The 21093-nt window shown below is 56.8% G+C and overlaps 6 protein-coding genes across 6 annotated transcripts; 2 read left to right on the forward strand and 4 right to left on the reverse strand.

Moving 5' to 3' along the window:
• Positions 1–649: 649 nt before the first annotated feature.
• Positions 650–1985, reverse strand: BO70DRAFT_324178 (wax synthase family protein; the record flags this gene model as incomplete). The annotated part of the gene is made up of 2 exons (XM_025540609.1): positions 650–1172; positions 1246–1985. The coding sequence occupies 2 exons, from the start codon at positions 1983–1985 to the stop codon at positions 650–652; spliced, it is 1263 nt and encodes a 420-aa protein (XP_025394821.1).
• A 787-nt stretch (positions 1986–2772) lies between these two features.
• Positions 2773–5073, reverse strand: BO70DRAFT_433139 (aldehyde dehydrogenase family protein). Its single transcript, XM_025548388.1, has 4 exons — positions 4527–5073; positions 3238–4439; positions 3120–3189; positions 2773–3066 (listed from the first exon to the last, which is right to left on the reverse strand). The coding sequence occupies exons 1-4, from the start codon at positions 4589–4591 to the stop codon at positions 2910–2912; spliced, it is 1494 nt and encodes a 497-aa protein (XP_025394822.1). The 5' UTR covers positions 4592–5073; the 3' UTR covers positions 2773–2909.
• A 2026-nt stretch (positions 5074–7099) lies between these two features.
• Positions 7100–10381, forward strand: BO70DRAFT_301562 (DUF1446-domain-containing protein; the record flags this gene model as incomplete). The annotated part of the gene is made up of 5 exons (XM_025539713.1): positions 7100–7492; positions 7616–7956; positions 8365–8402; positions 8461–8804; positions 8861–10381. The coding sequence occupies 5 exons, from the start codon at positions 7100–7102 to the stop codon at positions 10379–10381; spliced, it is 2637 nt and encodes an 878-aa protein (XP_025394823.1).
• A 581-nt stretch (positions 10382–10962) lies between these two features.
• BO70DRAFT_366525 (MRX complex nuclease subunit) lies at positions 10963–13243 on the reverse strand. Its single transcript, XM_025544350.1, has one exon. The coding sequence runs from the start codon at positions 13203–13205 to the stop codon at positions 11025–11027; it is 2181 nt and encodes a 726-aa protein (XP_025394824.1). The 5' UTR covers positions 13206–13243; the 3' UTR covers positions 10963–11024.
• Positions 13244–13958: 715 nt separating this feature from the next.
• Positions 13959–17939, forward strand: BO70DRAFT_345873 (F-box and WD domain protein). Its single transcript, XM_025541515.1, has 2 exons — positions 13959–14462; positions 14527–17939. Exons 1-2 carry the CDS (start codon positions 14117–14119, stop codon positions 17592–17594), a joined length of 3414 nt encoding a protein of 1137 aa, XP_025394825.1. The 5' UTR covers positions 13959–14116; the 3' UTR covers positions 17595–17939.
• Positions 17940–18499: 560 nt separating this feature from the next.
• gel2 (1,3-beta-glucanosyltransferase gel2) lies at positions 18500–20702 on the reverse strand. The gene is made up of 5 exons (XM_025541516.1): positions 20509–20702; positions 20311–20441; positions 20149–20248; positions 19808–20092; positions 18500–19745 (listed from the first exon to the last, which is right to left on the reverse strand). Exons 1-5 carry the CDS (start codon positions 20515–20517, stop codon positions 18795–18797), a joined length of 1476 nt encoding a protein of 491 aa, XP_025394826.1. The 5' UTR covers positions 20518–20702; the 3' UTR covers positions 18500–18794.
• Positions 20703–21093: the final 391 nt, after the last annotated feature.

A 21093-nucleotide genomic window follows, 5' to 3' on the forward strand; every position in this document is an offset into this window, starting at 1 on the left:
CACAGGGCAGGGGGGGATGAGTAAATGGGATTGGGTAAGAGGAGGGGGGCTGCTGTATAACCTGATTATGGTCCACACAATGAGAATGGACGATACTAAATAGTATATCCCTGTTTGAGGCCTGGTTGCTGAGAATAAGGATAAGGGGGTAAATATGTTGGATTGGACCACCATGAGCATCTTGCTATGAAGTCAGCTGCATCATGGTGTTGATCCAGGTTCGATAGCCGAAAGAACCAATGGAACGGACGTCTATCGCATGTCGAAACGGAGGCTGATGCGACGTGAAGAGCCAACAGTAGCAATGGGAGAAGGGAGTGTCATGATTGGATGCGACGCATCCTGGTATATACTAAGCGTCCTGGGACAGATTACGTGCATGTCTGGTGTTGAGATGCACATTAACTGAGGGGTTGTACCTGGGCCTATCTCTAATATCGGTGTCGCATTGAGTAGGTCTGTGTGACTGTGTTGTTTAGTAGTAACCACTTTTTCCAATAAGTGCCAGACACAGTAATAATGTAAGTCACCTTGTGCAGGGTTTGACATAATCACCTATCACTTCCCTGCTCTCGACATTCCATGCACCCCCAGATAAATGACAGGATCGATCCTATAGCACATCCAAGGATGTAACATCGACGGATCCCTAGATCTCCGCCCCAAAAAGTACTCGCAGGACGACGCCCCCACCCACCACCACCGCGAGAAGCGAAGACAGGGACAATCCCAGCGCCTGAAGAACACCCAACACCCCGGACCAGTTGTACACCACCAGCGCCCGCATGATCGGATACCACCACAAGGGATACGTCGCACCCATCCAGCAAAACACCCAGACGAAGCCCACGCACCGCTGCCAGATGGGCGTCTCCATCTCCATCTCAATCACCCCCCGTCGTCGCTGCAAGACCGTCCAGCAGTGTTGCACGGTGTCCTCGAGGATAATGGCGCCCGCCTGTGCGAGGAAAAAGAGCAGGGTGCCGGGATTTCCATTTGTGATACCGCTGGTGACGTTGGCGGTTACGTGCATTGTCCCGGAAAGGAGGAATACGATGGTCAGGTTGAGATAGCGCTCGGGCAGGGAGGGCTTGGGGAGGCGGAGGACGCGGGTGGTGATTGCCGTTGACATGCTGGTGAAAGGCCATCGGAGGTACTGGTGCCAGGACTTGCTGATGTTGGATGCGAATGTCAGTGTGTGGGTTTCAGGAAGGATGTTGGAAAGCTGGAAATGGAAGAACTCACCCCCAGAATCCACGAACGGTATACGCGTCCCCGAGGCTCCCGAAGAGCGGAGGCCACGAAGCAGGGCTTGACCAGCCAACTGCCGCGCAAAGAGCAGAGCATATCCGGTACTGGGAGTCCAGGAAGAGCATCGATATGGGGAGACCAATCGTCCAAGTCACTCTGACCCGAGCCAGCAGCTGCGCGACGCTGGGGTTGGCGTAGGAGAATTCTCGTCCCGAGCGGTAGAGGTACGACCCGTCCGAATCCCACAGATTGTGCGTGATGAAGAGGGAGAATACGAGGGCCATGAGAGCTCCCTGCCACGCAGCAATGGCCATCTGCCTACGCAGGAATTGGCCGCGTTTGGGAGGCAGCGCGCGAAACACGGCGGGGAAGTCGGGGACATTCTTGGCCTGCCAATCGGTCCCGATGCCACGGGGACTCGGGAGGATGGTGAGTGCGGATGCCAGTCTGTCTCTTGTGTTCTGCTGCGCGGTCAGGTCGACGGCCGTGATCAGGAGAAGGTTGGTCTGGTGCATGAGCATGGTGAAGGGCCAGCCGTTGGTCGCGACTTGGACGAAGATGTTCTGGTCAGCGACACTGACGAGGGCGGATTCAAGGTAGGCCATGCATGTCATTAATGGCAGATATATGGATCGCAGACTGGAGCTTTTGGGGGTGAGGACGAGCAGGGTGAGGGTGGTGAGAAACTGGAAGAGAAGGATGGTATAGCACAGGAGGTTGGGGAAGACGGCCATCTGGCTGGTAGTTGGCTGTGGGGTGGTGCTGGATCCAGTACTTCCTCTTTACCTCTGGATTGTGGAGAAGGACGAAGGCCGGAGAGGGTGATATACGCTGGATTGGACGGTGTTATATTTTGCTCATGGCTCCATTGCTGGCTTGGCTGTGCGACAACCCGCAGGTAGACAGGATCATGCCTACAGCTATGATTTCTATTTTGCCCCTGAAGGAACATGTAAGGCAGTGTGATGTAACGCCGATGGGAGGTTGTGTTGCCATGAAGCCTCAAGATACGACCTGGAAACCGAAGCGGTGAGCACGCTGCTGAGCCTGAGATGAAAGATTTCGCTCATCTTTGCTATACAGTGACTGACTGATGTGTTTTCCAATTCCAACACAGCAGCGACACGAGCCCCCGTTGAAAGTGGTAGAACCATCAGACCAAATCCCGAACGGCAATATCAAGCGTCAGGATCAAGCATGCCTGGCTCGGGCTATCTTCTCCCCGGACCTTGCTCGGATCCCTCGGCCCATCTCCCCCCGAGCCCTGCCTCGCCAGCAACTGACCCGGCGACCATCCCGCCCTTTCCCCCGCATCCTCCCTCCGCCAGCAACCCACGGTTTTCCCCCATCCAGGCAGGTGGTGGCGCGGGCAAATCGCCGGTACAGCAAAGCCTTTCCAGGAGGACCCCCAAGGGGTGGCACTCGGGTAGACTTTCGGGTGAACACTACGATGAAGTATATATGTCATAGCGTAGAGGGAAGATATCTACCAGAAGCAAGATGACTACAAAAAGGAAGATGGGACGGATAATTATCTCATCGTAAATTCGTATCCTGATTGTTTTACATGAACCAGTCATGGCCACTAGGAAAAAGCTATTACCAAACGCAACTCGTCACCGGAGCGAGCTGCCATTCGCCCCTGACGTCAGATCAACTTAGAAGGGCGAGTCGCCCAGGAAGTAGTGCACCGCCTTGGTCTGGGTGTAGTTCTCCAGAGCGTACGAGCCCAGCTCGCGGCCGATACCGGACTCCTTGAACCCACCGAAGGGCACCTGGTAGGACAGCATGTTGTAGCTGTTGACCCAGACGGTTCTGTGGCATATTAGCAGACGTTGAGATATGGCCCAGGGGCAGGCAGGACTTACCCGGCGCGCAGGGCGTTGGACACGCGGATGGCGGTGTTGACATCCTTGGTGTGGATACCGGCAGCGAGACCTGGAGACATCAGCAAATGACGATGGGCCTGGAATATTGAAAACATACCGTAGGCGGTGCTGTTGCCAATCTTGATGGCGTCCTCAACATCCTTGAACTTCTGTACGGTGACGACGGGGCCGAAGATCTCCTCCTGGTTGATCTTCATTTCCGTAGTGACATCGGTGAACACGGTGGGCTGGATGAAGTAGCCCTCCGTGCCGTGACGCTCGCCACCGACGGCAACGGTAGCGCCACCCTTCTTGCCGTGGTCGATGTACTCCATGATCCGGTCGAACTGCAGCTGGGAGACCTGGGGACCCTGGAAGGTCTCGTGGTGGAAGGGGTCGCCGACCTTGTTCTGGGTGGCACGCTCCTTCAGGCGGGCAACAACCTTGTCGTAGATGCCCTCCTGGACCAGGATGCGAGAGCCGGCGCAGCAGCACTGGCCGTGGTTGTAGAAGATACCGAAATTGGCCCACGAGATGGCGTTGTCGATGTCGGCATCATCGAAGATGATGTTGGGAGACTTGCCACCCAGCTCGAGAGTCACCTTCTTGAGGTTGCTCTTGGCAGCAGCCTGGAGGATGGTGCGACCGACCAGAGTAGATCCAGTGAAGGCGACCTTGTCGATGTCCATGTGGTTGGAGATGGCAGCACCGGCCACACGGCCGAAGCCGGAGATGATGTTGACGACACCGGGAGGGAAACCGGCCTCCTTGACCAGCTTGGCGGCATACAGCGCGGACAGAGGAGTCTGCTCAGCGGACTTCAGCAGGACGGTGTTACCGGTGGCGACGGCAGGGCCGATCTTCCAGGACCACATCAGGATGGGGAAGTTCCAGGGGATGATCTGACCGCAGACACCGATGGGCTCGTGGCGAGTGTAGTTCAAGGTCTGGGGGTTCTGGTCGATCGTCTGACCGTGGATCTTGTCGGCCCAGCCACCATAGTAGCGCAGGCAGCCGGCGGCGTTGGTGACATCGCCCTTGGCCATGCTCAGGGACTTACCGTTGTCCAGAGACTCAATGGCGGCCAGGATGTCAATATCGCGCTCGAAGAGTTCGGCCAGCTTGAGCAGCATGCGGCCACGCTTGGTGGGCGTCACCAGGCGCCACTCGCCCTCAAAGGCCTTGCGAGCAGCGGCGACGGCAAGGTCGACATCCTTCTCGGAGGCTTCGTGGACAGCGACGATGGGCTTCTCGGTGGTGGGGTTGATGGTCTCGAAGGTCTTGCCTTCGGAGCCCTTCACGAACTCATTGTTGATGAACCTGCGGGGGGAGGGCGGTTAGTTACGGCCACCAAAAAAAGTAGAGAAGTTGGGGGGGAGGAGAGGAGGGAAGGATATGGAGACATACAAGCCAAGAGGCTGCTCATATTTAATGTTGTTGGGGGTCTCGATGGTGGTGAAAAGGCCAGCCATGATGAAAGATGGATGTGTGAATGGGGAGTGAGGAGGAAGAAGAGGGGAAGGGAAAAAAAAGAGGGAGCTCCGATACTAATAAAGGCCAGGTGAAGAAGGGGGGGAAGGAAGCGGGAGGGGAAGCTGGCGAGTCGGGGTGGGGGGTGGAAATGGGGAACGGATGCAGACCTGAGACTACTGCTGTACTGGCAGTAGTAGTCGAATCCATGGGCAAGCATCACACTCGTCACTCGTTGACTTCCTGGCAATTACCTCACAGCTGGCCGCGGCTAGCCATCCTCGCCATCATACGCGCCTCCAATTGGGCATCCGCCACAGCGAACCTTGCCCGCCCACCACCCACATGCCTGCCCGTCCCCACCCCGCTGTTAAACCCGTCTCGATCGTGCGGGGTTGCCACGCTTGCCGGTCCTGGGTGCGCGCCCCCTTTGCCCGTCCACGGTTGGGATGAGGGAGGGAACAAGACAGGACGGAAAGAGGACGGAATGGAGGTGTGAGGTGTGAGGTGTAGATGCCGCTGGCCATTCCTTGGCCAACCTTCTCCGAGCGTTCTCGTATAAAGGCCTTAAACAGCATTGCTATTGCCGGAAATCATCCGCCTAGTCGTCGAAGGACTCCACCCGATCACTCTAGAACAGTACATTACTATCAGAACTAGTCATGCAGAATTTTAGTCAGCTCGGGGTTAACTAACTAAAGTAGTGGGTGGGTTAGGTGCTTACATCTTCCGCTCATTGCGCCGTCATTGGCCCTGGCATCAGCTGGCATGCACCTACCCAACCCAGTCAGTCTGAATCCGGAAGGTGATTGATTGTCCTTGGCACACCTATCTATAAACCGCCTCCGTCTCATTTGCAAGGGTGCCTTTCTCAGACTCTGAGACGACTCAGACGAGACGATCCACCGCGCCAAGTCACTAGTCGCTGCCGATGGCTTGACCCGCGATTACACCTTCGCCAGATCGCCTGCAGCCTACGAGGCCCGTCACCTCGGGGCTGGTGGAAGTCGTTGCCCTTCCCGGCAAGGGTCAAACATGGTGTCTTTGGTCCTTACTGCTCAGGAGTCAGGACGGAGACGATATGTAATGCCCAGAGAAATAAAGGACCTGTTAGTAATGGCTATCTCCAGCTCCGTCCCCCACTAGCCGATTCCGAGCCTAGCGGGGGGAATGACAGACTAGTGGCTGTGGCAGGATGGACCAGAGCTCCCCACTCAGCATGCGACAATTCGACACTTCCCCTCTGCAGCCTAAAGTCATCTGGACTTCGAATCCCGATCCAATCAAGTAACTACACTCCATGTCCTTGACTTATCTCCGGTCATCCAGCCGGGGGCTGCTACCTAGTACTTACTATCCACGGAGAATCTACTGTACGGTGCTGCTTACGCCACTCGTGGGGTAGGTAGCCATGCCCGATAAGCCACCACCCAAAGCTCGGGTTGATTCAGGCCGGAACAGGCATTACAATTCGCTCATCTCGCCGAACCCCCCGGTTCGAGCCATCTTCTACTCGGCGACTTACGGTGCTCCCTTCCAGACCGTGCTAGGACAGACCGATGCACCGAAATCCATGTGCCACATTCCCGTGGTTTGACTGAAAATTGGGCTGCAGATCGAGAGGTGTCTGACTTTCCCCGAGACCCCGGATTCTACGGAGTACTAGTGCTGGTGTTCACAAGGCTCGGACCAAGGTACGACGGAAACCGGAAATACGGAAGAAACCCCTTGCGGAATATACCGCGGATGTATCACCCAGAGATATATGATCTCGAAAACAGATCTTCCGATCAGTCGATCTATTGGTGCTTGAGAGGACTCATGGATGCAATGCCTGCATGGGCTGGATGCAAGACCATAGGAGACTCTACACAGCTCGGAAGGTTCCGTGAACTGCGGAATGTTGACTAGGGCTGGGGATTGTCATCTTTCCTGATATCGAGAATGTCTTTAGGGACGTTCATTTTTTTTTAATGATGATGACGACAGACTCCCCCGCCCGGGATGGTCTATCTAGACATGTCAGAGAGCGAGTTGGTGAAGCGGGGAGGACCCGAGAGCTAGATGCATTCATCCCACATATACAGCTTCATGTGCAGCTCAAGGGTGTCAGGTATGTGTTGTCGTGATGCAGCGATGCTCGGGAGGGCATCATCAATGCCGATCGGCGGGGTTGACAGCGTTCTGGCTACCCCTCCCTCGGTGCGATCACAACAGCTGCTTCATGCAGCAGCCGGACTGTGAACAGGCTGCTCGGCCTCACAGGGCCTTCAACTTTAGCAAAGGCGTCCTTCAAAAAGAATAGGAACAAAAGAGGCACAAAGAGGTACGACAGCAGATGGAGGTGGAGTTGGAGCTTTCTTCCGACGATCAGTGTCTGGTGAGTGGTGACTGATACGAGACCCTAGCTTCATGCAGCATGCATCCCTTCCTCCAACCGAATCCCGCCCATCTTGTCATGAACTAGCGGCACTTCTGGGGCTTGACTCACCCCAACATCAAGTCCAACCATGCCCAAGTTCTATCCATCGATCACTCCTGAGCTCCGGGACTGGACCCTCCGCCAGAGCGTCTTTTTCGTGGCCTCTGCGCCCTTGGAAGGACGACATGTCAATCTGTCGCCCAAAGGGCTCCCAGACTCATCGTTTGCTATCCTTGGTCCCAACGAGGCCGCTTATGTTGATGCCACCGGTTCGGGGAACGAGACCATCTGCCATATGCGCGAGAATGGCCGCATCACCGTTATGTTCTGTTCCTTTGATGCTTCTCCGGGCATCGTGCGCTTCTTCTGCAAGGGCTCCGTGATTGAGTGGAACGAGCCTGAATTTCCGAGCTACCTCAGGCGCATGGGAGGCAAGCATGTGGTGGGAGCGCGTGCGATCATCCGTTTGGATGTCTTCAAGGTTCTGGCCCTGACCCTCCCCCTGAACTTTCTCTGGTGCATTATGACTCATATATACGTTCTGTATTACACCGTCAACCATCACCAAGTGATTACTGCTAACATTGCAACGCATTCTTTACAGACCCAATTTTCCTGCGGCTATGGAGTCCCGCGATTGTCCCTGAAAGTCGACCCCGAGACCCACGAGACCAAGCCGTTTCTCAAGGACCGTGACACACTGGGGCACTGGGCAGGCAAGAAGGTTCAGTCGAACGACCTTCAGGCGTATCAGAAGCAGTGGAATGTACGTAGTCTGGATGGTCTGCCTGGGCTGCGCACCGCGTTGAAGGATGACCGTCAGTTCATCTGGCTGGGGCAGATGGGGAACTGGGTCCGTCGGCACCGGGACGAGATCGAGATGTTGAAGTCCTCCGTGTTGGTGCTGTTGATCGCGATGGCTATTCTGAATTGGGTAGGATATGTGTAGATAGGAGCCTCCGAAAGTCCATTCGGCCGCATGTGACTTGCCTGTTCCACTTCCTGACTTTCGGCCGTGCTTGTGGGATTATAATTATATTTTCTTGTTGATCTCGCTCCATTTCTGCACACTTCCCTTCCAATAGTTCGGGACTTGCTTTTCCCCTGGTATCGCAGCAGTGGCAGCAAACCCCGCACCGCCAATCGCCAACCAGCCGATGGCCTCGGCATCCAACTCGACGACAACCCCCCGGTATGTGTGACATCAGTGCCGACTCGGGGATTCCTGGTTCTGGAGGATGACTATCGGCGCATGATTTAAGCCCCCCATGTTCCAGCACTTCCAGCAGACGGCGTCTGTCCTCTTTCTCCAATCCACCTACTCCACAGCGCCACCCAGCGGTGGAGCTCCAGTCCATCCGCCATGAGCCCCCGTCCAATTCGCATCGCTGGTAGGTCACCCTCTACATTCTGAACTGTCCCCGGCAATACCTGCATACTGACAACGAGAAGGAGCGTCAGGATCCTCCGCCGACCGCCGCCATGCCATCGCCGAATTCGCGCGCAACCATCCCCGGGATCCGGTCGACGTCATCATCGCCGACTTCATGAGCGAGGCGAACATGGTCACGGCAGCTGCACGGAAAGTGGACCTGGATCAGCTAGGAGATGCACAAACGCCCCCTACTATTGCCCCCGGATACGAAGCCTCGTTCCTCTTGGCCCTGAGTCCGGCCCTTGAGGATCTGGCCAAGCATGGCATCAAACTGGCGGTCAACGCAGGCAACACCGACACAGAGGGCCTCTACAAAGTGGTGAAGCAGATGGTGGAGGCAAAGGGACTAAAGCTCAAGGTCAATTGCCCCCCCCCCCCCCCCGATACCATACCCAAATACTCACAGGACTCCAGGTAGCCTGGGTATCCGGAGATGAAGTCTTGTCGACCGTCAAAGCCGCCCTCTCGTCAGGAAAATCGCCCTTCACAAATATATACACCGGGGAGTCGCTTTCCAGCTGGTCATTCGACCCCATCTATGCCCAGTGCTACCTCGGTGGGCTCGGAATCGCCGCCGCCTTATCCCACGGGGCGGACATCGTTCTCTGCGGACGCGTATCCGATGCCTCACCGGTCATTGGAGCTGCATACTGGTTCCACGGCTGGAACCGCACCGACCTCGACCGGCTAGCCAATGCCTTCGTGGCTGGGCACCTCATCGAATGCAGCAGCTATGTCTGCGGGGGCAACTTCACCGGCTTCAAGACACTGGAGCATGGCGACCGCTGGACCAACATCGGCTTCCCCATCGCGGAGATCTCCCCCGAAGGTAAGGTGACCATCACCATGCAGGCGTCGGCCCCGGGGGGCACCGTCACGGTCGACACCTGCTCCTCGCAGCTCCTGTACGAGATCCAAGGTCCCTGGTACTTCAATTCCGACGTCACCGCCATCCTCAACGACATCCACTTCGAACAGGTCGGCACCAACCGCGTCGCCGTGCACGGCATCCGCTCTGGTCCTCCTCCCCCGACCACCAAAGTCGGCATCACCGCTCGCGGCGGCTTCCAGGCCGAAGCAACCTGGTACCTCGTCGGCCTCGACATCGCCGCCAAAGCCCGCATGCTCGAATCGCAGATCCGCCATCTGCTCGCCCCGCACGCCTCCCACTTCACCTCCCTCACCTTCTCGACCCTGGGCTCCGCCGCCGAAAACCCCAACGACCAAGACAGCGCCACCGTCCCCTTCCGCATCGTCGCCCAGGCCCGTACCGCCGAGGCCCTCGCCCCTAACCACTTCCTCCGTCTCATCACAGACAACATCATGCAGGGCTACCCCGGTGCCACCTTCCATATGGACCCTCGTCCGGGCTCCCCTCGTCCCGTCTACGAATACTACGTCTCCCTCCTGCCCCAATCCGATATCACCCACCTCGTCCACCTCCCCTGGCTCTCACAAACCCTCCACATCCCCCCTCCCCCAGTAACCAAGACCTACCCCTCCCAACCCACCACCACATCCTCATCCGCATCCCCATCCCCATCCCCATCCTCATCCCAAGATTCCTCTTACGGCCCCACCATCCCCGCCCCCCTCGGCTGGCTCACCCACGCCCGCAGCGGCGACAAAGGCCCCGACGCCAACTGCGGCTTCTGGGTCCGCCACCCCGACGAATACACCTGGCTAACATCCCTCCTCACCCTCCCCACCATCACCGCCCTCCTCGGCGAGAAATACTCGTCCAACCCGCACCTCGTCATCGAGCGCTTCGAGCTCCCGCGCATACGCGCCGTGCATTTCCTCTTCCGCAATCTGCTGGATCGCGGCGTCGGCGTTACCACCACCGTCGATTTTCTGGGAAAGAATGTCGCCGAGTTTTTGCGCGCCAGGGTCGTGGATGTCCCCGTGAGGTTTTTGGGGAGGGGGAGGTTGTAATTTTTCCTCTTTACTTCTCGTTCTCCTCATCCTCCTCCTCCTTCTTCTTTATTCTTTCATTTTATTTTATTTTATTTTATTTATTTTATTTTTTGTTTTGGGGGTTTTTGTGAGGTTTGGGGGTGGGTGGTTGGGGGGGGGGGGGGGTGTAGCAGGGAACCAGGGAAAAATATGATCCAGACATATCTAGTACAGTACGGTACGGAGTATAGTATGTAGATACTATATATCATATACTACCTACTTTACTACTTTAGCGTCTACTATTTCCCAACACCGACATCAGCATCGACATCAACACAGCATTGAAAGTAACTGAAACAAACACCAGCCGCATAAATCAGCTGAAACAGGCTATACTATACATATCTATCAAGAAGGTAGATTCGTTGTTCAAATGAATGAATATTCTAATTTTTATTTGTATCTTCCCATTAATATCAAATTCACATTCAAATTCACATTCAAACTCAAACTCCAATGCGCACCGCACCTAAAATCCCACCATAAACATGAACACCAACACCGTGAATGCAAGAATCTCCCCCTATCTCTCCTTCCCTCCCCCCCTTTCCCCCCCAACTCTCTCAGATACCCATACCCATACACCGACCGCCAAGGCACAGCCCACACAGCCTACCCACTACCGCCTCCTCGAACTACTCACCACCGGCTCAAACCCATCACTATCATCATCATCATCATCAACGATATCCTCGCTGGGGGCTCTCGTAGCGCGCGTGGATCGCGATCCCGCCGTCCCACGCACACTACTCTGCGAGCCGACGAAGCTCAGCTGGGTTTGGGTCTGTTTTCCTCGTCCGCGGCGCGAGGGAGCGACGGTGTTTGAGGACGGGGCGGGGGAGGGGGCTTTGCGGCGTGTGCTGGGTTTGGAGGGTGCAGGTGCAGCTCTGCGGGTTCGGGTGGAGGGTTGTTTGACGAAGAGGGCTTGGGAGTCGGATTCCTCGTCGTCGTCTTCTTCGACGATGTTGGCGAGGGCGGCGCCGGGGTCTGAGTTTGCGTTGTTATCATCATCATCATCGTCGTCGTCGTCGAGCATGATGACGTCGTTGTTGTCTTCGTCTTCGTCGTCGGAGATGGCGCGGCGGCGACGGCCTTTGGTGGTGGTGGTGGTGGTGGTGGTGTTGGCTGTTTTGGAGGGAGTGATGGCTTTCTTGGGGGCGGGTTTGCGGGTGGTTGTTGTGGCAGCTGCTCGGCCACCGCGGCCGCGGCCACGGCCCCGGCCTCGGGTGGATGTGGTGGATGGGCGAGGGGTGGTGCCGTCTTCGGCGGCGAGGTCTTCGTTGGGATCGCCGCCTTCGTTGTCGGAGTGGATGAGGGCCCCGGGCTGGTCTTCCCAGGCGCCATCGAACTCGGTGTCCCAGCCATCGGGCTTCGGCTTGAATCGCTTCTTCCCGCGGGTGCGTTTCTTGACGCCGCGCGAGAACATGTCTTCCATCTGGGTGCGGTATTTCTCCATGGCTTTCTGTAGGGAGCTCTGGACGGCGTCTTCTTCGTCATAATCGTCGTTGGCGCGGTCCAGGTTCATGAGGTGCTTGATCTGGCTGTCGAGGGATTCGTTGACGAACATTTCCAGGGCGTGCTTGTCGTCCTTGTCGATGAATTGGGCGACCGCGTCGCCGAACGAGTTCTGCGGGAGGATGGTCAGGGATTGCGCGGAGAGGAGATCGCGCACGAGTTGTTCGACTTTGACCGTGTCCAGGGTGGAGAGGTGAGAGACGGCCGCCTCGTCCAGGTCGTTGTCGGTGTCCTTCTTGCGCGTGTTGGCGTTCTTCTTCTTGCGGTAGAACTGGACCACGTCGTTCACGTTCGCGACCTTGCCGACGAACCGGTTGGAGAAGCGCTGGGGATTCTCGCAGTCGTAGCTGCCTCCTTCCGGGGTGGACGTTTCGACGCGCAGTCGCACCAGGGGGAGCGGCACTTCGAGGGCTCCGTCCTCGGCTCCCTCGTCCTGCGTCTCCAGCCATTCCGTTTTGGCTTCCTCGATGAGTTCCTCGACCATGGTCATGAGGAAGCGCGTGACTTCCGTGCGGTTGTTCTCCTTGCGGGCCAGTTTTTGGGCTCCTTTCTCCTCGGAGAGGACTATTTCGCGCATGGCGAAAGGGCGAACGGACTTTAAGCGGATCGGCTCGCTTTTGAACTCCCGACCTGTGACGCTGATGAGCGCGACGTGTTTCGCCACTGCTTCGCCTGGGACCAGGGATGTCGCGACTGACGAACCGGGCTGCATGACGTGGAACATGGTTTCGGGGTTCTTTCGAGGGTTGATCAGGCATTCATGCTCGTGGCCCCAAACCACCAGATCCAGGAACTCGGGTAGGAAATTCTCGGGCAGGTAGCTCGTTTCGGTGTGGGCATAGTGGTTCTGATGCACGCTCATCAGGTTGAACCAGTCATCCTTCTGGATGGAAGGCTGGTAGAACTTGACCTTGCCGTCCCGGAAGGTGCGGAATAGACGCTCGTCGCGGACGTTACTCATGCCGTAGAGAGCGAGCTTGGTGCGTCCCTTCTGCAGCAAGACCGGCTTGATCTGGATATTGTCCGATTCTGGAGTCCGTCCGTAGTAGTTGATCAGGCCGGAGACCTGGAGCAGGTCCAGCGCGGCCAGGTGCCCTTCTCCGGACGGGTCATCGTGGTTGCCATGGATGGAGAAGATGGGGATCGCCACGTTGATATCGAGGTCCTCGTAGTTGACGTGGTTGAAGGCGCCCTGGAAGTTCTCGCTCGCGTCGCTGAGCATCTCCAGCTCGCAGGGCTTGTCGCCCAGGCAGTTCATGCGGATGGAGCGCATCACCTGGTACATGGACTTCCGCGAGGGCTTGTTCTCATGGAAGAGATCTCCTGCCAGGAGCACCATGTCGACATCGTGCTCCTTGGCCAGACACATGACTTCATGGAAGCTTTTCCAGCTGTCGTCGCCCCGGATGGGGTCTCGTTCGTTGTACCCGACATGGTTGTCGGTTGAGACGAGGATGCGGATCGTTTCCGCGTCTGGGCGCATCAGCACAGGCTTCACGGGCCAGGTCTGGATCACGACTCACCACCTGAAATGGGCATTTTGATCGAGTCCGATATGCATCGATGCCAAGAGGAAGAGGGGAGGAGAGAGTGAAGGTAAGAATGCGAAGAATGTAAGGGTGGTAGTAGTAAAGCTATAGTAGTGTACTCCGTACTAGGGAGTCGGTACTATACAGAGTAGTACTGGGTAGGAATTCGGAAAAGGCGCGTAGGCTACCGTGCAGGAATGCTGCCTAGGGTCTGGAACAAGATGGACTGGTGGTGGCTAGGCTAGAAGGGGGGGAGGAATGACCCAAGAAGAATAGCCTCATTCATCAGTGGATGATGCACGATGAGTGACGATGACTGATGACTGATGACTGTCCGGTTCTCGCGCCGCGGCGCGTAATCACGTGACGGGCACGCGGGCGGGCGGGCGACGCTGATTGACGGACCCGCCGTTTGGCCTTCTGCCTCTTCGTCGCCTTCCTTCGGATCGCCGGACTTGTACTTTGTTCTCTGCTCTGTGACTCTCTGTCGTCCTCCACCCCCCCCCCCTCCAAACCTGTCCTACCCTTCCATCGCTTCGATCGCATCGCATCGCATCGCTCGTCTGCCTGCTTTCCCCTTTCCTTGTTCCTCCTATCTTCGACTGATTCAGCCATCATTCCTGGTTCAGTCGCCTCCGTTGTCCCCATTACCCCGCGAAACTCTTTTATGCAATCAGAGCCTACCGCAGTTTTCGACCGCTCGCCTTCGGTAGACCCCTCCTCAGAAGCGTTTCTCGAGATCACCCAGCATGGACATGATTTGCATGGTGAGCACCGAGTCTCTGGGCCTCCGCCTCACGAGCCCGAGCACTCTGGTCTCCGCCGTGACTCACCCGAGGCTGGCGAGCAGCCGCCCCTAGACGAGCCCACGGCCACGGAGCCTGCGCAGTGGATCGATCCCGTCAGTCAGTATGAGAATGAGATTGCCAAGTCGTCCTGGAGACCGAAAGCCAGTCCTCGGGTGGCGCAGCCCGCCATCTACACGGGCGTGTCGTTGGAGGCTTTCCCAAATGGTATGTCGCCCCTCCGCGCGGGTCGGGGATGGTCGGGATTGAGTCTAACCATCGCATCTGGCAGAGGTGCTCACGCACATTCTCTCGCATCTGCCCCCACCATCCTTGTCCTCGATGGCCCTGGTGTCTCGCCGGCTTCATAGTCTGGTGACCACGCCCCACGCCTGGAGAGTTGCCTTCTCCCGCTATTTTCCCGGCCCGTATACTGTGGAAGATGGCGCATGGACGGTGAACCCCTCCGACAGCGTGACATCTGATAGGCGATATTTCTCCAGGTTGACTGCGCTGGCATCCTGGAGAAGTGAATACATTCTGAGAACCCGCTTGCTGAGATCGCTCTCGAGAGGCAAGCCGGCGCAGTTTGAGCCTTCCAAAAAGACGGGTACGGTGCGGTCCGCAAGCGTCGCGAATGGCAGCGCTGTTGTCACGTACACCTCGCAGTTGATGTATCCCGTCAGCCACCTGCATGGAGCATTTGGGACGGAGGTCTCGAAGAAGGAGCCTCTTTTCATCCATGGTGCGTCGGAGCAGGGGATCGCGTCGGCCAGCGACCCGTCGTCGGTCAAGGTCGGGACATGGGGCTTGTCTGATCACCAGCTGTTCCGACACTTCGCGGATTTGTTCCCTGGAGATGCCGAGTATGGCTTGGGGTCCGGTGAACTCGTCGGGGCGCCCAATCGCATGGATGTCAGTCAGCCTTACGGGATGATTTACGGCGAGGCGTGTCCTCAAGGACGTAGCTATTTTATCTCGACGACTGAGCAACGGGGCAGGTTCCTGAACCTTGCCGCTTCCACTTCACAGCCTCATCTGGGGATTCCTGCCCTGAACATGATCGGAACCGGCATCACTGCGGTCTGGATCGCGAAGTTCTCCAATGTCCTCAAGATGACGGGTGGCCTGGTCGCGATGTTGTCGGGCTCCTCCACAGGCGTTCTCACGGCGTATGCCCTTGGCCCACACCCGACCTATGAAAAACGGTACGAACGAGGCCAAGTGACTGCGAAGTGGGTCCTGTGTCCTGGTGTTCCCATCATCGCTATTGCGGTCGATGACAGCTATTCTCCGAAACGGCATGCTCGTCGAAGAATCTGGGCAACGGTTCTCAACGCACTAGGGGAGGTTTTCTACCTCTCTGACATGCCGCGCCAGCCTGACGTGCCTTCCACGAAGTTGACTCCAGAGGAGTATGATCACCTGGCTTGGAAAACAGGCAGAAGTGTCCGTTGGGAATTGGTTGAGTTGAGCAGGCGAACTGCGCGACCCGACCCCTTCAACCGTGATCTTGTCGATGGCAGCTATAGCCCTCGCTCATCGTCGGATTCGATGAAGCTGAGTGAGGAGCAGATAGCAGCCGAGACAAGGGAGATTGAATGTTTCTTGTCCTTCAGGCCGAAGCATTTCAGGAAGGCCTGCGAGGGCTGGAATATGAGACGCGAGTTGAAGGTCGATTTCGCGGGCGACGATGGCCACGGGGCGGGCGAATCCGCCATTGTCATCTGCCCGGGCATTGGGGAAGATGAGCAGGCCTCGATTCGGAGGTACACCAGAAAGGTGTCTAAACACGATCTGCCGTCATCCAACCCGATACGGCCCTCTCAGAACACGGATAGCGTTCCTCCGTCGTCCATCTTTGGAGGCCCGGCCAAACTGCCTGTGGACAGCGCCGAAGATACGCCTTCGTCCCGGGCATCCAGTCGTATCAGCGAGACAGTCTGCTCGATCTCGAACACGGAATGGCGCATCACGGATTTCAATTTCGGGGACCGCAAATCTATCGAGATCACTACGAGTGCATTGGACATCTCCACCTACGCGCTGGTGACGACCGACGAGGACCCTCTCATCGGCATGTCCGGTAGCTCGGCCAGCTCTTCGGCAACGTCATCGCCGCTCCCACACATGAAGCAGCCACCCGGCAGTCCCGAAGTTCCTGGCCAACGCGGGCGATATCTCGCCGTGGGCACAGCTGCCGGAATGGTCCTCGTCTGGGACATCCGGTCTCCCACGTCCAAGACCTCCGAGCTCATCAACTCCGTGGCGCCCGTCCGACTCATCCAGACCGAATCGCCGCAGGTCTCTTGCGTCGCCTTAACCTCCCTGTACCTGGTCCACGGTGGAAACGACGGCCTCGTCCAAGCCTGGGACCCGCTCGCCTCCTCGACGCGGCCCATCCGCACCATCAACTCGCGCTTCTCGACGCGCGCCCGCCGTCGCCTCGTTCAGGCCGAAGCTTCCATCCACGGCGTTGGCAATAACTTCTACGCAACCGGCGCCATCAGCCTTGACCCAGACCCGACCGTCCTGCGCGGAATGGTCGCCCTCGGAACCCACCTCCGCTACTGGTCGTACAGCTCCTCCGCCGCGGACCAGTACAAATCCAGCAAACGCCGCCTCCGCCGCGGGCCCCGAGGCGGCAACGCCGTCACAGAGGGCCAACGCTTCAACACCAGCGGCCGCGGCGCACTGACCGACTACATCGAGGACGAGAAAGTCGAAATGCAGCGCCAGGAAGTCGCCGACCGCAAAAAACGCGCCCATCTGAGCCACCGCTTCGGCGTCGATCTCCTCGGCCCGGACATCGACGAGGACCAACTCCTCGCCTACGCCCGGCTCCTCAGCGAGGAATCCTACACCTCCGAAGCCAGCAAGCGCACCGACCACCTTTATTCCTCCTCCATAGCCATGAGGAGCACCTCCCCAAGCGACAACGACAACGACACCGACACCGTCGGTCCAAACGACAGCTCCTTCGCTCCGGACGAGCTCTCATCTGCATCCTCCCCCTACGAGGACCTCGCCGATGACCTCGAGCCTGAAATCGCCGAAGCCATCCGTCTCAGTCTCCTCGATGAAGCGCAAGCGCCAGATACCGGTGCTGACTCCTTCGACTTATTCCCATCCCACTTCCACCCCCACTCCTCACCCCCATCGCCATCAAAATCCACCCCACCCGTCGCGGAAAGCAGTAACCAGCAAGAAATCGACGACCTCGAATTCGCCATCCAGCTCAGTCTCGCCGAGGCAGAGAGCCAGAGCCAGAGTCACGCATTCGAGGAGTTTCCTGCTCTGCAGGCTTCCCCTGGGAAGAAGGATAGTGATAAGGGGAAAGGGAAGAGGAGAGCTCTGTGATATCATCTATCTATTTATTATCTCGTTTATTTCCTGGATTTGATTTGATTTGACTTGCTTGTTTGTTTGATTAAGTGGTTATTTATCTATAGTTTGGTTGATAATAGACATATTTTCTAGTTTTTTTTGTATCTGGGTCTTTGTTAATTGTTTGTGACATATCTGAGTGGATCTTGTCACTTTGTGGTTGTCGTTACGGTTGGTTTGAGTATCTTCTATCTTGCAGTCACTTATTTAAAGCATGTCTTACCTATATATAGTCTGTCTAGTAGATAGATAGCTGAGGCGGATTACTAAGGAAGATAGATACCTGACCTGGAGATATCGGAATCTTGCACTCCAGTCAATCTTATTACCTACCTACCTACCTATCTACTACTATACTATCACTATACTACTACTACTACTACTACTACTACTACTACTACTACTACTACTACTACTACTACTACTACTACTACTACTACTACTACTACTACTCCTACTACTCCTACTACTACTATACTACTACTACTACGCGGCGAAAGTCACAAGTCACACGCAAGCTCTGCCCTATCCCGACCTATCCCGCCCTATCCTGCCCTAGTAACCTACCCTGACCTACCCCGCCCTATCCCGCCCTATCCTGCCCTATCCTGCCCTATCCGACCTGTCCCGTTCCGTAAATGAAACAGAACAAGGACCAAGTAACCGATCTCATCCCAGCTCCTCCACAGTAAAAAGTAAGTAGACACCATAGGTATTTATTATCTGCAAAGGCACGACAAAACCAAGCATTCCAGAAATATTTCTAATCCATGATCCAACTACGAAGATCTAGAGTACTGGCCAGGTAAAGAGGGAGGGAAGGAGGAAGGAAGGAAGGAGGAGGAGGAGGAGGAGGAGGAGGAGGAGGAGGAGGAGGAGGTATATACAGAAATATATTAAACGTCATCGAATCATGCCCGGAGTCAAAATGCCCAGTGTTAGTGCCAGTGTTAGTGCCAGTGCCAGTGCCACTCTATTAGGGAGGACCTCAATGTATATACGGTAAACGAAGAACAAAGGTCAAGGTCAAGGTCATGGTCATGATCATGGTCATGATAGGCAGAGCAAGTTCACCGGGAACACTATAAAAGACTCGACTCGATTGAAACGAGCAAGACAGACAGACAAGAATGTAAACGAAGAAGATGAAGATGAGTCTTTCTATGGGCGGATTTACAGGAGGAAGGCCACGAAGAGAGTGGCGCTGGTCAGCAGGCCCATCACGGAGGTGGACAGGCCAGCGGCAGCGCTGGTCGAGCTGGAGGAGCTGGAGGAGCTGGATCCGGAGCTGGCGCTGCTGGAGCTGGAGCTGGAGGTGGACGAGGTGGTGCCGTTGGAGGTGCTGCTGTCGATGGAGGTCGAGTTGTTGGGGGTGTTGGACTCGTCGCTGGCCAGGACCTTGTACTTGACGGAGGAGACCTTGTTGCCGTTGTAGTCGTAGATGGTCTGGGGGATGGTGGTGGCAGACACGGCGACCAGCGAGCCGACGGTGGCGTTGGTGTAGCCGCTCTTGATCCAGTCGGCCACCTTGGAGGGGACGGTGGGCAGGTCCCAGGAGTTGAGGAAGGTGGTGGTGGAGATCAGAGAGGTGGCGCAGGTCACGGGCTCCTTGGAGGTCTGGCTGGAGTTGGAGCTCTCGACGCTGGTCATGTCCAGCTTGGAGTACTGCTTCTCCAGGTTCTTGAAGTCGGTCAGCAGGGTGGCAACGTCGGTGCTGTTGATCGCCACGAGGCCGTAGTCGTTGGCCTCCTCGGTCCACTCATAGACCAGACCACCGGAGAAGACCGAGTCCATCTTGTCGCTGTAGAGGGCCGCGACCTCGGTGAATTCACGGGGCATGACCGCGTTGCAGCCGAACTCGGAGAAGAACACGGGCAGGGAGGCGTTGGAGAAGTCCTCGACCAGGGTGTTGTAGCCGGACTCGACGTAGGTCGAGTCTCCACACCACGAGTACGAGTTGAGGCCGAAGAAGTCGGCGCGAGAGGTGGTGGAGTTCTCCATGTTGCACATGAAGTAGTCGAGGGTGTCGACCAGGATGGGACGCACATCCGCAGCAGAGTAACCGACGGGGATGGAGCGGTTCGCGTTGGCGGCGATGTAGTCCTTCATGTCACGCACGACGGCCTGCAAGAGAATCAGTCAAACCACTCTCGGAGAGCCCGATAGAACCAATTACGATCACGTACGCGAACGTAGGCAGGGGCCTCGTAGACACTCTGCTCGTTGATCACCTCGTTACCGGCGAAGAAGCCCAGGGTGTTGGGGAAGTTCTTGAAGGCTTCGATGATACCGAACACCTGCTCGAAGTAGACCGCGTTGTAGGTGCCCTGGGGATCGGTACGGTCGAGGGAGCCGCCGGAGAGCGGCGAGTTCACGTCCAAGACCATGTAGATACCGGCGCCGTTGAAGATGGAGGCGCACTTGCTGTGGTCGACGTCGGGCGACAGGTTGTACACACGGATGGTGTTGACCTGGACAGGCACGAGGGTTAGCAGAGTGGAGGACCGGGGTGGGAGGGAAGCCATACACCCAGGCCCTGCATGAGGGCAGCGTCGCGCAAGCAGGCATCGGCGTCAGTCAGGGGATCCTGAGTGGTGCTGAAGCCGGAGGAGCCACCGGGCTGGTAGCTGTCGCAGAAGACGGTCAGCATCAGATAATCAGATAATCCCGGTGGAGGGCGCATGCTTACTCAACTCCCAAGATCTGGAAGCGATCACCGGTCTTGCTGTTGACAAAGTCCTTGCCCTGGACCTCGATGGGGGTCACGGCATGGGCGGTTGTCGCGAGAGCGCACGCAGCGGCGAACAGTTGGGTGTATGTCTATGCCAGTCAGTGGGGGAGAAGACTTATAGATCAGAGACGCCTAGATTTGTTGGAGGGCACTCACGGGGGCCATAGTGAAAAAAAAAATAGAAGAGAAATGAAACCAAGTTTCTATATAATTGGAATGAAACGACAGGATGGAGTCTTCCACAGGAAGATCCGGGTTGGGGGGAAGTATAGAACGAACGAACGAACGAACGAGCAAACGACGGTGAAAGAGTGACTGAGGGTTAAAAATAGAGGACCGCGAAGGGCAAGCGCGGGGGGGGGGAGGGGGAGAGGCTGGCGATGGAGGGAGAAGGATGATGCATGAAGGAAGGAAGGGGACGAAAGCAAGACATATAAAACGGTGAAACAGGGCAGGGCAGCGAGGGAGACCCTCCGGGACCTGGTAGATGGTTAGTGGCACACTTCCAGGCCCTAATCTCGTGGGATTGATTGAATTCCAGCAGTGGAGGCCGCTAGCCAGTTAGCGCTGCGGGCTGGGCGGCGTCATTGGGCCCGGCGGCCCCTCCGCGCCCCATCAGTGAGACGGCGGCCTCGCAGCCAGAGAGGGAAACCCGATGATCCTTACGCTTCGCTAATTACTTCGGTACTTGGCAGTGTGCCAGCCCCATGCCCAATCAAAGTAGGGAGGAAGGAAACAATG

This window comes from Aspergillus heteromorphus, assembly GCF_003184545.1.
Source record: "Aspergillus heteromorphus CBS 117.55 chromosome Unknown BO70scaffold_44, whole genome shotgun sequence".
NCBI classification, from domain to species: domain Eukaryota; kingdom Fungi; phylum Ascomycota; class Eurotiomycetes; order Eurotiales; family Aspergillaceae; genus Aspergillus; species Aspergillus heteromorphus.